Below are 18,316 nucleotides of genomic sequence, written 5' to 3' on the forward strand. Positions count from 1 at the left end.
TGACATCAGCACCCGAGAGCCCATCTGAGGCCTCCTGAGTGTCCAGTGACATCAGCACCTGAGAGCCCATCTGAGGCCTCCTCTGTGTCCAGTGACATTACCACCCGAGAGGCCATCTGATGCCTCCTCAGTGTCCAGTGACATCACCACCCGAGAGCCCATCTGAGGCCTCCTCAGTGTCCAGTGACATCACCACCCGAGAGCCCATCTGAGGCCTCCACAATGTCCAGTGACAACAGCATCTGAGAGCCCATCTGAGGCCTCCTCGGTGTCCAGTGACATCACCATCTGAGGCCTCCTCGGTGTCGTGTGACATCAGCACCTTAGAGCCCATCTGAGGCCTCCTCAGTGTCCAGTGACATCGCCACCCAAGAGCCCATCTGAGGCCTCCTCGGTGTCCAGTGACATCACCAACCGAGAGCCCATCTGAGGCCTCCTAAGTGTCCAGTGACATCACCACCCGAGAGCCCATCTGAGGCCTCCTCGGTGTCCAGTGACATCACCACCCAAGAGCCCATCTGAGGCCTCCTCATTGTCTGGTGAAATCACCACCCGAGAGCCCATCTGAGGCCTCCTGAGTGTCCAGTGACATCAGCACCTGAGAGCCCATCTGAGGCCTCCTCTGTGTCCAGTGACATTACCACCCGAGAGGCCATCTGATGCCTCCTCAGTGTCCAGTGACATCACCACCCGAGAGCCCATCTGAGACCTCTTCGGTGTCCAGTGACACTAGCACCTGAGAGCCCATCTGAGGCCTCTTCAGTGTCCAGTGACATCGCCACCTAAGAGCCCATCTGAGGCCTCCTCGGTGTCCAGTGACATCATCACCCAAGAGCCCATCTGATGCCTCCTCAGTGTCCAGTGACATCACCACCCGAGAGCCCATCTGAGGCCTCTTCGGTGTCCAGTGACATCAGCACCTGAGAGCCCATCTGAGGCCTCCTCGGTGCCCAATGACATCACCACCCGAGAGCCCATCTGATGCCTCCTCTTTGTCCAGTGACATCACCACCCAAGAGCCCATCTGAGGCCTCCTAAGTGTCCAGTGACATCAACACCCGAGAGCCAATCTGAGGCCTCCTCAGTGTCCAGTGACATCACTACCCGAGAGCCCATCTGAGGCCTCCTCAGCGTCCAGTGACATCACCACCCGAGAGCCCATCTGAGGCCTCCACAATGTCCAGTGACATCAGCACCTGAGAGCCCATCTGAGGCCTCCTGAGTGTCCAGTGACATCAGCACCTGAGAGCCCATCTGAGGCCTCCTCTGTGTCCAGTGACATTACCACCCGAGAGGCCATCTGATGCCTCCTCAGTGTCCAGTGACATCACCACCCGAGAGCCCATCTGAGGCCTCCTCTGTGTCCAGTGACATCACCACCCGAGAGCCCATCTGAGGCCTCCACAATGTCCAGTGACAACAGCATCTGAGAGCCCATCTGAGGCCTCCTCGGTGTCCAGTGACATCACCATCTGAGGCCTCCTCGGTGTCGTGTGACATCAGCACCTTAGAGCCCATCTGAGGCCTCCTCGGTGTCCAGTGACATCACCAACCGAGAGCCCATCTGAGGCCTCCACAATGTCCAGTGGCATCAGCACCAGAGAGCCCATCTGAGGCCTCCTCGGTGTCCAGTGACATCACCACCCAAGAGCCCATCTGAGGCCTCCTCGGTGTCCAGTGACATCACCACCCGAGAGCCCATCTGAGGCCTCCTCGGTGTCCAGTGACATCACCACCCAAGAGCCCATCTGAGGCTTCCTCACTGTCCAGTGACATCACCACCCGAGAGCCCATCTGAGGCCTCCTTGGTGTCCAGTGACATCAGCACCTGAGAGCCCATCTGAGGCCTTCTCGGTGTCCAGTGACATCACCACCCGAGAGCCCATCTGAGGCCTTCCTCGGTGTCCAGTGACATCACCCCCCGAGAGCTCATCTGAGGCCTCCTCAGTGTCCAGTGACATCAGCACCCGAGAGCCCATCTGAGGCCTCTTCTGTGTCCAGTGACATCAGCACCTGAGAGCTCAACTGATGCCTCCTCTGTGTCCAGTGACATCATTACCCGAGAGCCCATCTGAGGCCTCCACAATGTCCAGTGACATCAGCACCTGAAAGCCCATCTGAGGCCTACTTAGTGTCCAGTGACATCAGCACCCGAGAGTCCATCTGAGGCCTCCTCAGTGTCCAGTGACATCAGCACCCGTGAGCCCATCTGAGGCCTCCTCAGTGTCCAGTGACATCAGCACCCGAGAGCCCATCTGAGGCCTCCTCAGTGTCCAGTGACATCACCACCCAAGAGCCCATCTGAGGCCTCCTCAGTGTCCAGTGACATCACCACCCAAGAGCCCATCTGAGGCCTCCACAATGTCCAGTGACATCAGCACCTGAGAGCCCATCTGAAGCCTCCTCGGTGTCTAGTGACAACATCACCCGAGAGCCCATCTGAGGCCTCCTCAGTGTCCAGTGACATCACCACCCAAGAACCCATCTGAGGCCTCCTCAGTGTCCAGTGACATCACCACCCAAGAGCCCATCTGAGACCTGCTCAGTGTCCAGTGACATCAGCACCCGAGAGCCCATCTGATGCCTTCTCAGTGTCCAGTGACATCAGCACCTCAGAGCCCAATTCTTCCTCCTGTCCTCAATTGTGAGATTGCTGTCAGGGTCATGTGACAAACTGTGATGCCACCTAAGGAATGAGAGCCTCCGAGGACTGTTAGAAGATGGGCTGCCAGTGTCTGGATCCCGGGGGAGTTACAACCTCCACTGTGCTGCGCTGCATTCCTGTACCTCCCGGAATATAATCCAAAAGCTCCGCCCTCTCAGGAGAGGGAAAAGCAATGTTAATCCACATCATGTGCCAGATGTACATTTTACTTGAACGGACATCTGGCATATTATGGGAATAAACGCTGCTTTTCCATTTAGTAAGTGTGCGGATCATTTGGATTATATTACTGGCTTTCACATCGGTCCAGCATCTCACATCTCTGCATAATGTGTGACTCGCCTTTGTATGTTTGGACTGCATCTCCTGAAAATCACCAAAGAGTTTAAAGAGGATCTGTAACTTTAAAAACGTCCCCTGGGGGGTACTTACCTCGGGAGGGGGAAGCCTCTGGATCCTCTGGTCCAACAGTGCTGGCAGCCCCCCGAACAGCAGAGAGGTAAATATTTCCCTTCCCTGGCTCCAGCACAGGCGCAGATGCAGTTTTCCCCTCGGGCTCAGGGTGAAATAGCCGAGCCTTATTGGGTCTGCTCTACTGTGCAGGCGACTCTCACCTGTGCAGTAAAACTGACCTGTTTGGCCCCGGCTATTTCCGCCTGAGCCCGAGTGTAAATCCTCTACTGTGCCTGTGCTGGAGACGGGGATGGGAAATATTGCAGGTGCTACTGCGCCACAGCCGACAGGCTTGCTGGCTGTGGTTTCGGGAGAGCCAGCGCTGGATCCCTAAGGCTTCAGAGGATGGGGGAAGCCTCATTAGAATCCAGAGGCTTCCTCATCCTGAGGTAAGTATCCCCCACAGAAGTTTTTTTTTTTTCTTGCAGATCCTCTTTGAAGGGAGCAATGGGTGTACATGACTTTCAGAGTGTAGGATCCTTTCCCTTCCCAGGCTAGACAGTCATTGTAGCTTTAACGGTAAGAGGATGGATCGCTGCAACCACCAGCGTAACCAACGGGAGCCTGGGATCCAAGTGCATCAATTCAGGCAGTGGAAAGGAAAGGATATCCCGCTACACCGTTGTGAGGGTTAAAAGGATTTCTCCAGCTTTATTTAACACATCAGCGAATACACAGACAACAGCTCACACGTATCGGAGCTCTGCATGGCTCCTTAATCATAACCCTCACAACGGTGTAACGGGATATCCTTTTCAGTCATTGTAGCTTGTTACATGGATGGGGCAATGCCTCCTTTTCCAGCCAATTTATACATCAGCAATAAGAGTGGGACCAGAACCTTCTTATGTTGTCTGTACAATGCAGAGTTTAGGCCATTATTGCCAGGGGATTGTAGATCTAGAGAATCTGTAAAAAAAACAAAAACAAAAACACAGCCCTTGGGCGGTACTTACTGTACCTTGGGAGGGGGAAGCTTCTTCATCCCAATGAGGCTTCCCCCATCCTCTTCATCCTCTGGGATCCAGCGCTGGCAGCCCCCGAACACCAGTGAAGTCAATATTTACCTTCCGTCCTCCTGCGCAGTCACAGTATCTGCTTTCCGATGGGCTCCAGTGGCAATAGCCGAGCCTGATTGGTGCCCGCTCTACTGCGCAGATGAAAATCCGCCACTACTGCGCCTGTGCCACCGCTGACAAGCTTGTTGGCCTTTTTTGGGGGGCTGCCAGTGCTAGATCCAGGAGGGTGAAGAAAGAAGACGGATCCAGAGGCCTCCCAAGGTAAGCATCTCCCAGGGGCTGTTTTTATTTGTGACAGATTATCTTTGAAGTGACGCTGAAGCGAAAAAAAAACAAAAACCCTTATAATATAATAAATTGTATGTGTAGTACGGATAATGACTAGAACATTAGTAGCAAAGACTAGAGTCTCAGATTTTTATTTTTAGTTATATAGCTTTATTTTTATGACATTCTCTGTTCTCTGTGCATCATTCTCTACTATTTGCAGTTTACAAATTACACTTTGTATTTTAACAACAAATAACATTGGTAAAGCGCTTTTCTCCCATGGGACTCAAAGCGCATAAGCATGGCTCCGACCATCGTGGCACAGAGGAAGAATTTTATAAGTCCAGAAATGCCAGGCTAAACAGGTGGCTTTTCAGTCTAGATTTGAATAGCTCCAGGGATGGGGCTGTCTTTCCTGGGTGTGGTAGGGAGTTCCAAAGAGTAGGGGCAGCATGACAGAAGGCTCTATTTCCAGATTGTTTGAGGTGCACTCTGGGAGTGACCAAGTTTATAGAACTTGCTGATCTGAGGTTGTGAGAGGCGTGGTGCAGCTTCAGCAAGTCCTTCATGTATCCAGGGCCCAGATTGTGCAGGGATTTGAATGTCAGCAGTCCAATCTTGAAGAGAATTCTCCTTTCTACTGGTAGCCAGTGCAGTGGGCGAAGGATCGGTGTAATGTGACAGTGGCGAGGCTGGTTTGTTAGCAATCTGGCAGCAGCATTCTGCACTAATTGCAGGCGATGCATTTTAAATGATGAAACAGAGCAGAGCTAATGACCCTCTGAACTAACTGTCAGAAAAACCTTAAAACAAGAGACCGGTTGACATAAGTGCTTCAGAAAATAGCATTGCTCTCTGACTACATTAGTTGGAGACCTCAGAGAAGCTCATTAGCATAAACAACAACTGAAGTTTCTTAACTCTTCCTGTACTGGAAACAGTATCAGACTCATATCTGTGCTACTGCTGTTCTATTTCTTAGCTGTGCTACACATACAAATCATTATCTCATGAGGTTGTTTTTTTTCACTTCGGGTTCCCTTTAATGATACCCTGAAGCTCCGCCTCCTTGATGTCTGCTTCAAGGAAAACTCTGTGATCAGCAGACATCACTAGAGAGGACAGAGGATCCAGGAATCTGTGCAGCTGATCATTTATATCGTACGATGGAAAACAGGAGAGATACTTGGAGATGCATCAGATTTCCATTCTAATAGGAGTTATTTTGTTACATAACGCAGAATAATTTCCAGCAACAGCTTCCCACATTTGTCTATAGCAGTGACTGTAACACATATTACAATAACCTGTCCCCCTCTCCACCCCAGAATTCCTGTATCTCACCTCCAGCCCAAACACCTGTATCCAATCATCTCCTTCTAATTTACATCTGGGGTACAGCACTGAGGAATTGGGGTGTCTATAGCATGTGATTGTAACACATAACAATAACCTGTCCCCCTCTCCACCCCAGAATTCCTGTATCTCACCTCCAGCCCAAACACCTGTATCCAATCATCTCCTTCTAATTTACATCTGGGGTACAGCACTGAGGAATTGGGGTGTCTATAGCATGTGATTGTAACACGTATAACAATAACCTGTCCCCCTCTCCACCCCAGAATTCCTGTATCTCACCTCCAGCCCAAACACCTGTATCCAATCATCTCATTCTAATTTACATGTGAGGTGCAGCACTGAGGCATTGGGCTGTCTATAGCAGTGATTGTAACACATAACAATAACCTGTCCCCCTCTCCACCCCAGAATTCCTGCATCTCATCTCCAGCCCAAACACCTGCTTCCAATCATCTCCTAATTTACATGTGGGGTGCAGCACTGAGACATTTGGGTGTCTATAGCAGTGACTGTAACACACATAACAATATCCTGCCCCCCCCCCCCTCTCCACCCCAGAATTCCTGCATCTCACCTCCAGCCCAAACACCTGTATCCAATCATCTCATTCTAATTTACATGTGAGGTGCAGCACTGAGGCATTGGGGTGTCTATAGCAGTGATTGTAACACATATAACAATAACCTGTCCCCCTCTCCACCCCAGAATTCCTGCATCTCATCTCCAGCCCAAACACCTGCTTCCAATCATCTCCTAATTTACATGTGGGGTGCAGCACTGAGGCATTGGGGTGTCTATAGCAGTGACTGTAACACATATAACAATAACCTGTCCCCCTCTCCACCCCAGAATTCCTGTATCTCACCTCCAGCCCAAACACCTGTATCCAATCATCTCCTAATTTACATTTGGGGTGCAGCACTGAGGCATTGGGGTGTATCTGCATTATTTTTCCTGGAGTATAATACGACCTGGGAATACATCTGACTTCTAATACCTTTTCTTTTGCTACTATCATATTTATAGTATTATCATGTAAAACAGTTGCCAATCTTCCTCTGTGAGGGCGTAACTAAATAGTTCTATAACATTATCCCTAAATTAGGAGATCCCTGGAAGATCCCGTCACAGTCACAGTGATCCAATCTCTCTGAATATCAGTCCTGTGTGTGTCCAGTTTAGGCCTAGTTTCCAGTTATGCATTATTTTATAACTTTTCTACTTTTACAAGCAAATATTTATTCACATTTTGCTGTGAGGAAAAGACAACTGACAGCCTGCTGCACATTTTTTACACACCGCACATTCTTCATAATAATGCTTCCTGGCTCCAGCTGACATGTCAAAATTCCCATACATTTTATGTACTACATGTACTCAGGTGTATCTCATCATGTCTCCTCAGTTCAGGGACTTTACTGCTTTACAATCCAATGTACTGAGCAGCATGAAAGAGTCCTCAGGATTCTGTGTAAATATGCTGCCATGTGCATCTAGCAAGAAATAAAAGAAACATTGGAAAAGAACACTTATGGCCCAAACATTTCCCACACTCAGTGCAGTAATAGAGCTCCTCACCAGCGATGAGAGAGGGATAAGCGGAACTGAACAAGCCTGTTATTGGCTGCTGGACTCCTCTCTCCATCCTCTCTACTTCTGGCTATGTTGGGGAGATGGAGAGCAGTGTGCTGTGGCCAGTTCTGGTTCACTTAAGGTGAAGCTATGTTACACTGACCCTTAGGGCTCGTTTCCACTGTTGCGGTGCGGAATCGCCTGGATTCCACCGCAGAAGAAATCGCATGCGGCTGCGTTTCCACATGCGGATTTAGCCGCGATTTCGCATACGATTTCGCATGGCAAGGAGCCAGGCGATTTTAACCATGTCACTGCCTGTGTGAATTTACATCGGTACCTATGCGAATTCGCATGCGAATTCGCGGCAAAACGCATGCGATTTCCCTATTAAATACATTGCATGCGATTCGCATGCATTCCACTCTCAGGCGAATTCGTTGGCTCTTTTGTGCGTTTTTTCACCGCTCAAAAAAACGCACATCACCAACGCAACAGTGGAAACAGGCCCATTCACTTGTATACCATGTGCGAATCCGCATGCTTTGGACGCATGCGGATTCGCGATAGTGGAAACGAGCCCTTACTATTCTCCAGAGTGAGATCTCTCATGTCTGACAAGGTGTCTTTTATCACTAAAACATTTCCCACACTCAGCACATGAATAGGGCTTCTCACCAGTGTGACATCTCCCATGTCTGACAAGATGTGATTTATGTGTAAAACATTTCCCACACTCAGCACATGAGAATGGCTTCTCACCAGTGTGAGTTCTCTGATGATCAATAATATATGATTTAAGTGCAAAACATTTCCCACACTCAGAACATGAATAGGGCACCTCACCAGTGTGAGTTCTCTCATGATTGACAAGCTGGTAATTCCGTGGAAAACATTTCCCACACTCAGCACACGAAAAAAGCATCTCCCCAGTGTGAGTTCGCTCATGACTGACACAATGTGATTTATGTGCAAAACGTTTCCCACACTCAGCACAAGAGAATGGTTTCTCACCAGTGTGAGTTCTCTGATGATCGACGAGATGCGATTTATGTGTAAAACATTTCTCACACTCAGCACAAGAATAGGGCTTCTCACCAGTGTGATTTTTCTCATGTGCGACAAGATTTGATTTATACCCAAAACATTTCCCACATTCAGCACATGAATAGGGCTTCTCACCAGTGTGATATCGCTCATGACTGGCAAGATATCCTTTACTTGCAAAACATTTCCCACACTCAGCACATGAATATGGCTTCTCACCAGTGTGAGATCTCTCATGTATGACAAGGCTTGATTTGTGCCTAAGGCATTTCCCACACTCAGCACATTTATATGGCTTCTCACCAGTGTGAGATCTCTCATGTCTGACAAGGTGATGTTTAAATACAAACCATTTCCCACATGTGGAACATGAATGAATCCCTTCAGGAGGGGAAGAGCTCAGCTGGGTATGAGCATCGGGTTTAGAAAGGTGAGGGGAGTCTAGGGGAATATTTGGCATAACCAGGATATCTGCAGGAGACTCTTGTCCAGTGACATCATCATCCATTGTACAGTCTGTGGATACAGAGAGACGAGTCTCTGAGAGGTTCCTGATGCCAGGAGTCTGCGCTGCAAATAGAGAAACATCATCACTTCCTGTTAGAGAATTCTGAGGGGAGGAACAATTATCATTAGGGAGGGTCAGTGAGCTGCTGATAATTCCAAGTTGTTGGAAAGTTTATGCAGATTAGAAAGGGACCAGGTGCAACAGCTGCATAATTTTGCACAATCTCAGAGTTATTTGCATCTCAGTGAACCTCCCTACACATAAAGCATTGGCCATACATGGAAAAACAGTAAATTGTAAAACTTGATGAGACAGTGGAAGCAATGTGTTACTCCTGTGACAAGAGACCTATATGTACTTATAGCAAGAAATCTGTGTTATGTTTGTAGAGCAATGTGGTGTCACTTACATATTCCTATTACTACTGTATCCTCATGTCACTCATATGCCCCTTGTAATGTACCTCTATCTCCCACTTGTCCCCAGTCATGCAAATAAAGATATTATGACGTTAAACAACACTATATTATAGGAGCTGTGAGGTAGAGGAATTGTCCATTTATGTCATGGAGATCCCAAACCGTTAATACTTGTGTAGCTGGATATAAATGCACACATATATACTCCTATACATAAGTCACCCCTACTGTGACCAGTCTGTGTAAAGTAATGTACAGTAACCATTATCAGCTTATTACAGGCCAGAAACACTAAGTCACCCCTACTGTGTACAGTAACCAATATAAGCTTATTATAGGCTGGTAAAACACACTATGTACACAGGGAATGTGAGGAGTAATAGGGGTGTGATGTGTGTAATGTGACTGCACAGTGTATCTGTATTGAGGTATAAACACACTATGTACACAGGGAATGTGAGAAGTAATAGGGGTGTGATGTGTAATGTGACAGCACAGTGTGCCTGTAATGAGGTATAAACACACTATGTACACAGGGAATGTGAGAAGTAATAGGGGTGTGATGTGTAATGTGACTGCACAGTGTGCCTGTAATGAGGTATAAACACACTATGTACACAGGGGATGTGAGAAGTAATAGAGGTGTGATGTGTGTAATGTGACTGCACAGTGTGCCTGTAATGTGGTATAAACACACAATGTACGCAGGGAATATGAGAAGTAATAGGGGTGTGATGTGAGTAATGTGGCTGCACAGTGTGCCTGTAATGAGGTATAAACACACTATGTACACAGGGAATGTGAGAAGTAATAGGGGTGTGATGTGTAATGTGACTGCACAGTGTGCCTGTAATGAGGTATAAACACACTATGTACACAGGGAATGTGAGAAGTAATATGGGTGTGATGTGTGTAATGTGACTGCACAGTGTGCCTGTAATGTGGTATAAACACACTATGTACACAGGGAATGTGAGAGGTAATAGGAGTGTGATGTGTGTAATGTGACTGCACAGTGTGCCTGTAATGTGGTATAAACACACTATGTACACAGGAAATGTGAGAAGTAATAGGGGTGTGATGTGTAATGTGGCTGCACAGTGTGCCTGTAATGAGGTATAAACACATTATGTACACAGGGAATGTGAGAAGTAATAGAGGTGTGATGTGTAATGTGACTACACAGTGTGCCTGTAATGAGGTATAAACACACTATGTACACAGGGAATGTGAGAAGTAATAGGGGTGTGATGTGTAATGTGACAGCACAGTGTGCCTGTAATGAGGTATAAACACACTATGTACACAGGGAATGTGAGAAGTAATAGGGGTGTGATGTGTAATGTGACTGCACAGTGTGCCTGTAATGAGGTATAAACACACTATGTACACAGGGGATGTGAGAAGTAATAGAGGTGTGATGTGTGTAATGTGACTGCACAGTGTGCCTGTAATGTGGTATAAACACACTATGTACACAGGGAATATGAGAAGTAATAGGGGTGTGATGTGAGTAATGTGGCTGCACAGTGTGCCTGTAATGAGGTATAAACACACTATGTACACAGGGAATGTGAGAAGTAATAGGGGTGTGATGTGTAATGTGACTGCACAGTGTGCCTGTAATGAGGTATAAACACACTATGTACACAGGGAATGTGAGAAGTAATATGGGTGTGATGTGTGTAATGTGACTGCACAGTGAGCCTGTAACGAGGTATAAACACACTATGTACACAGGGAATGTGAGAGGTAATAGGAGTGTGATGTGAGTAATGTGACTGCACAGTGTGCCTGTAATGTGGTATAAACACACTATGTACACAGGAAATGTGAGAAGTAATAGGGGTGTGATGTGTAATGTGACTGCACAGTGTGCCTGTAATCCTACTAATATAATAAATGGGAAAGTTCGGATGTTTGGATGTTTGGATGTTTGTTACTCGATCACGCAAAAACGGCTGAACGGATTTGAATGAAATTTGGCACACACATAGTACATTACCTGGAATAAAGTATAGGATACTTTTTATTCCCATAACCAAAAAGAGACAAATACAAATTTCACTGGAAAATGTAAACTGCAGCCATACACTGTTACACTGGAAGTGTGTTTAACTGCTAAGGGTAGAATGGTTAATTTGCATATATCCAGCAGTGATGCACTGGGAGACATCTCAAGCTCACTCCAACCTGAATTATCGCAAATTCTTTCTGTTTTAAGAAAGCAAACGTTTGTTTTTCTTAACATCTTAGTAAGGGGACTTTTAGGACCATTGTAGTCCCTTACACACTCCAATGAGTTCTGGGTCACCATGAGCTTGCTGGGTAGCATGTCCCTCTCGGTGTTACAAGCCCTACTGCATAGAGCAAAATTAATCTATGCCATGCACTGATAAGGAACAAACAATCCTAAACAGTCTGTATGCGTGTTGGATTATTATGGCTCTGTACAATTTAACAAGCTGACACATCATTGCATTCCAGTGGTTCTGGAGGTGTGTTTAGTTCTAAGGGTAACAATGGTTAATTAGCATATTTTCAGCAGTGATGCCCTGGCTGGGAGACATCTCAAGTTCACTCCAACCTGAATTATCGCAAATTCTATCTGTTTTAAGAAAGCAAACTTTTGTTTTTCTTACACTGTTAATGGTAGGGTTCTCAAACTTTGCACAGTTGGTCGTTGGGTGATTAGGGTTATGATTCAGAAAAGTGGTTGGAGCCTATAAAAGCCAATCAAAATTCACCTAATGATTTTCAAGGGGAATATTTACATTTCTGCCATTCTTGCACTGTTAATGGCACAAGCCTCAAACCTGGTATAATTGATCATTGGGTGACTGGGGTTCAATTTCAGAAAGGGGGTGGAGCCACAAATAGCCAATCAGATTTGTTTCATTCCAATGCAAATTATTGTTGCCAAACACCGCAAAGCTCACAAACTTGGTAATTGAGTAATTGATTAATTGTGTGTTAGGGTTAGGAAAGTGGGCACAGCCAGCCATTCTTACACTGTTAATGGTAGGGTTCTCAAACTTTGCACAGTTGGTTACTGGGTGACTGGGGTTAATATTCAGAAAAGTGGACGGAGCCTACAAAAAACAATCAAAAATTACCTATTGATTTTTCAGGGGAATATTTCATTGCTGCCATTCTTTCGCTGTTAATGGCACAAGCCTCAAACCTGGTACAGTTGATCATTGCGTGACTGGGGGTTAAATTTATATAAGGGGGTGGAGCCCCAAACAGCCAATCTGATTTGTTTCATTTTAATGCAGGTTATTGATGCCAAAGACCGCAAAGCTCACAAACTTGGTCATTGAGTAATTGAGTAATTGTGTGTTAGGGTTAGGAAAAGTGGGCGCAGCCAACACCAGCCAAATACATAATCGGGCAATGCTGGGTCATCAGTAGGCGGAAACAAATACAAATTTCACTGAAAAAAATGTAAACTGCAGCAATTCTTACACTACTAATGGTAGGGTTCTCAAACTTTGCACAGTTGGTCACTGGGTGACTGAGATTAATATTCAGAAAAGTGGGTGGAGCCTACAAAAGCCAATCAAAATCCACCTATTAATCTTTAAGGGGAATATTTAATTGATGCCATTCTTGCACTGTTAATGGCACAAGCCTCTTGCACTGTTAATCACCTGTACCTGGTACAGTTGGCCATTGGGTGATTGGGGTTCAAATTCAGAAAAGGGGTGGAGCCACAGCCAATCAGATTTATTTTATTTCAATGCAAATAATTGATGCCAAAGACCTCAAAGCTCACAAACTTGGTCATTAAGTAATTTTGTGTTTGGGTTAGAAAAAATGGGCGGAGCTAGCACCAGCCAAATACATACCTGGGCAATGCTGAGTCTTCAGTGGGCGGAGACAAAAACAAATTTCACTGGGAAAATGTAAACTGCAGCCATTCTTACACTATTATTTGTGAGGTTCTAAAACTTTGCACAGTTGGTCACTGGGTGACTGGGATTAATATTCAGAAAAGTGGGTGGAGCCTACAAAAACCAATCACAATTCACCTATTGATTTTCAAGGCAAATATTTAATTGCTGCCATTTTTGCACTGTCAATGGCACAAGCCTCAAACCTGGTACAGTTGATCATTGGGTGACTGGGGTTAAATATTTAGAAAAGGGGTGGGGCTACAAACAGCGAATCAGATGTGTTTCATTTAAATGAAAATTATTCATGCCAAAGACCACAAATCTCACAAACTTGGTCATTGACTGTTGACAATTGTGTGTTAGGGTTAGAAAAAGTGGCCACAGCCAACAGCAGCCAAATACATACCCGGGAAACATCAGGACATCAGTGGGTGGAGAAAAATAAAAATTTAACTGCCAGAATGTAAACTGCAGCCATTCTTACACTGTCTGTCAATGGCAGGGTTCTTAAACTTTGCACAGTGGGTGACTGGGATTAATATTCAGAAAAGTAGGTGGAGCCTACAAAAGCTAATCAAAATTCACCTATTGATTTTCAAAGTAGTGGAGCCACAGCCAATTATTGATGCCAAAGACCGCAAAGCTCACAAACTAGGTAATTGTGTGTTAGGATTAGAAAAAGTGGACAGAGCTAACACTAGCCAATTACATACCTGGGCAACGCCGGGCGACCAGCTAGTGTGGTATAAACACACTATGTACACAGGGAATGTGAGAAGTAATAGGGGTGTGATGTGTAATGTGACTGCACAGTGTGCCTGCAATGTGGTATAAACACACTATGTACACAGGGAATGTGAGAAGTAATAGGGGTGTGATGTGTGTAATGTGACTGCACAGTGTGCCTGTAATGAGGTATAAACACACTATGTACACAGAAAATGTGAGGAGTAATAATGGTGTGATGTGTAATGTGACTGCACAGTGTGCCTGTAATGAGGTATAAACACACTATGTGCACAGGGGATGTGAGAAGTAATAGAGGTGTGATGTGTAATGTGACTGCACAGTGTGTCTGTAATGAGGTATAAACACACTATGTACACAGGGAATGTGAGAAGTAATAGGGGTGTGATGTGTAATATGACTGCACAATGTGCCTGTAATGAGGTATAAACACACTATGTGCACAGGGAATGTGAGAAGTAATAGGGGTGTGATGTGTAATGTGACTGCACAGTATGCCTGTAATGAGGTATAAACACACTATATACACAGGGAATGTGAGAAGTAATAGGGGTGTGATGTGTGTAATGTGACTGCACAATGTGCCTGTAATGAGGTATAAACACACTATGTACACAGGGAATGTGAGAAGTAATAGGGGTGTGATGTGTAATGTGACTACACAGTGTGCCTGTAATGAGGTATAAACACTATGTACACAGGGAATGTGAGAAGTAATAGGGGTGTGATGTGTAATGTGACTGCACAATGTGCCTGTAATGAGGTATAAACACACTATGTACACAGGGAATGTGAGAAGTAATAGGGGTGTGATGTGTGTAATGTGACTGCACAGTGTGCCTGTAATGAGGTATAAACACACTATGTACACAGGGAATGTGAGAACTAATAGGGGTGTGATGTGTGTAATGTGACTGCACAGTGTGCCTGTAATGAGGTATAAACACACTATGTACACAGGGAAGGTGAGAAGTAATAGGGGTGTGATGTGTAATGTGACTGCACAATGTGCCTGTAATGAGGTATAAACACACTATGTACACAGGGAATGTGAGAAGTAATAGGGGTGTGATGTGTAATGTGACTGCACAGTGTGCCTATAATGAGGTATAAACACACTATGTACACAGGGAATGTGAGACGTAATAGGGGTGAGATGTGTGTAATGTGACTGCACAGTGTGCCTGTAATGAGGTATAAACACACTATGTACACAGGGAATGTGAGAAGTAATAGGGGTGTGATGTGTGTAATGTGGCTGCACAGTGTGCCTGTAATGAGGTATAAACACACTATGTACACAGGGAATGTGAGAAGTAATAGGGGTGTGATGTGTAATGTGACTGCACAGTGTGCCTATAATGAGGTATAAACACACTATGTACACAGGGAATGTGAGGAGTAATAGGGGTGTGATGTGTGTAATGTGACTGCACAGTGTGCCTGTAATGAGGTATAAACACACTATGTACACAGGAAATGTGAGGAGTAATAGGGGTGTGATGTGTGTAATGTGACTGCACAGTGTTCCTGTAATGAGGTATAAACACACTATGTACACAGGGAATGTGAGAAGTAATAGGGGTGTGATGTGTGTAATGTGACTGCACAGTGTTCCTGTAATGAGGTATAAACACACTATGTACACAGGGAATGTGAGAAGTAATAGGGGCGTGATGTGTGTAATGTGACTGCTCAGTGTGCCTGTAATGGGGTATAAACACACTATGTACACAGGGAATGTGAGGAGTAGTATGTGTGTGATGTGTAATGTGACTGCACTGTGTGTGTGTGTGTGTGTGTGTGCCGAGTGTGTGTGTGTGTGTGTGTGTGGTGCGTGCGTGCGTGCGTGTGTGTGTGTGCAAAAACGGCTTGATCGATTTGAACGAAAATAAAATTTCAGCCAATCAAATTTCAGCCAATCAAATTTCAGCCATTCATTTTAAATGGGAAAATCTCAACTGCAGCCATTCTTACATTCGCAGGGTTTTTCAAACTTGGCACACTTGGTCACTGGGTGACTGGGATTAATATTCAGGAAAGTGGGTGGGGCCTACAACAGCCAATTAAAATTCACCTATTGATTTTAATGGCAGAGGCTTCAAACTTGCTACAGTTGGTCATTGGGTGACTGGGATCCAAATTCACTAAAGGGGCGGGGCCACTTACAGCCAATCACATTTCCTTGGTGGATAAACTGCTTCCATTCACACAAATTTGATGTCAGGAACCTGACAGCTCACAAACATGGTCATTGAGTGACTGTGTGTCAAGGTTACAAAAAAGTGGGCAGAGCCAAAACAACTTTTACTGGGAAAATATAAACTGCAGCCATTCTTACACCGTTAATGGCAGGGTTCTCAAACTTTGCACAGTTGGTCATTGGGTGACAGATTAAGATTTTGGAAGGTGGGTGGAGCCTACAACAGCCAATAAAAAATCACCTTTTGATTTTTAAAGGGAATATTTCATCTGCTACCATTCTCTTATACTGGTAATAGCAGATGCCTCAAACCTGGTACAGTTGGTCACTGGGTGACTAGGGTCCAAATTCAGGAAGGGGGCGGAGCCACAAACAGCCAGATTTGTTTATTTTTCAATGGGAATATACAAAGTATTGATACCAAGGACCCCAAAGCTGATAAACTTGATAATTGAGTGACTGTATGTCAAGGTTAGAAAAAGTGGGCGGTGCCAGCAACTTCATTTTTTACATTGCAGGGTTCCCAAACTTGACACAATTGGCCACTGGGTGACTGGAATGAATATTCAGAAATGTGGTGGAGCCTACAACAGCCAATCAAAATGTACCTATTGATTTTCAAGGGGAATATTCACATTGCTACCATTCTTACACTGTTAGTGGCAGAGGCCTCAAACCTGATACAGTCAGTCATTGGGTGACTGGGGTCCAAATTCACTAAAGGGGTGGAGCCACAAACAGCCAATCAGATTTGTTAGATTGATTTCAGCCATTCTGTTATTGGCAGGGTTCTCAAATGTGACACAGTTGCCCCTGGGTGACTGGGACTAATATTCAGAAAAGTGGGTGGAGCCTACAGCAGCCAATCCAAATTCACCTTTTGATTTCCAAGGGGAATATTTACATTGCTGCCATTCATGCACTCTTAATGGCAGAGGCCTAACATCTGCTACAGTTAGTCACTGGGAGACTGGGGTTTAAATTCTGAAGGGAGCGGGCCAAAAACAGCCAATCAGATTTGTTTAATTTCAATGGTGAAATGCAACTTATTGATGCCCAAAGCTCATAAACTTGATCATTAAGTGACTGTATGTCAAGATTAGAAATAGTGGGCGGAGTCAAAAATAACTAACTTTTTACATGGGGAAATGTAAACTGCAGCTTTTCTTACACTGTTAATGGCAGGGTTCTCAAACTTTACACAGTTGGTCACTGGGTGACTAGGATTAATATTTGGAAAAGTAGGTGGAGCCTACAAGAGCCAATCAAAATTCACCTTTTGATTTTCAAGGGGAATATTGAAACTGCAGCCATTCTCACACTGTTAATAGCAGAGGCCTCAAACCTGCTACAGTCGGTCGTTAAGTGTTTGGGGTTCAAATTCAGTAAGGGGGCGGAGGCAAAAACAGCCAGATTTCTTTGCTGGATAAACTGCTTCCATTAGCACAATTTTTAGGCCAGGAACCCAAAAGCTCACAAACTTGGTCATTGAGTAGTGACTGTGTGTCAAGGTTACAAAAAGTGGGTGGAGTTAAAAACAGATTTTTCTGGGAAATTGTATACTGCAGCCCTTCCTCACTGTTAATGGCAGGGTTCTCAAACTTAGCATAGCTGGTTACTGGGTGACTGGGATTAAGATTCAGACAAGTGGGTGGAGCCTAAAATGCCAATCAAAAATCATATGTCACTTTTCAAGGAGAATATTAAAATTGCTGCCATTCTTGCACTGTTAATGTCACAAGCCTCAAACCTGGTACAGTTGGTCATTGGGTCACTGGGGTTCAAATTCAGAAAAGGGGACAGAGCCACAAACAGTGAATCAGATTTGTTTCATTTCATGGGAAAATACAAATTATTGATGCCAAGGACCCCAAAACTCACAAACTTGGGCATTGAGTAGTGACTTTGTGTCCAGGTTACAAAAAGTGGGCGGAGCCAAAAAATTCACTGGGAAAGTGTAAACTGCAGCCTTTCTTACACTGTTTATTTCAGGGTTCCAAAACTTTGCCCAGATGGTCACTGAGTGACTGAGATTAATATTCAGGGAAGTGGGTGGAGCCTATAATAGCCAATCAAAATTCACCTGTTGATTTTTTAAGTGGAATATTTAAATTGCTGCCATTTTTACACTGTTAATAGCAGATGCCTCAAACCT

The 18,316-nt window shown here is 45.2% G+C and overlaps 1 protein-coding gene across 1 annotated transcript in view; it reads right to left on the reverse strand.

Annotated features, from left to right (window-relative positions):
- LOC137535438 (zinc finger protein 420-like) overlaps positions 1–18,316 on the reverse strand; it is a 97,733-nt gene that overhangs the window by 64,996 nt on the left and 14,421 nt on the right. Inside the window, exon 3 of the mRNA XM_068257270.1 lies at positions 7,951–8,955. Within this exon, the coding sequence (XP_068113371.1) occupies positions 7,951–8,955 (1,005 nt within the window). The remainder of the gene's footprint in view (positions 1–7,950; positions 8,956–18,316) is intronic.

This window comes from Hyperolius riggenbachi, chromosome 10 (genome assembly GCF_040937935.1).
Source record: "Hyperolius riggenbachi isolate aHypRig1 chromosome 10, aHypRig1.pri, whole genome shotgun sequence".
Classification (NCBI taxonomy): domain Eukaryota; kingdom Metazoa; phylum Chordata; class Amphibia; order Anura; family Hyperoliidae; genus Hyperolius; species Hyperolius riggenbachi.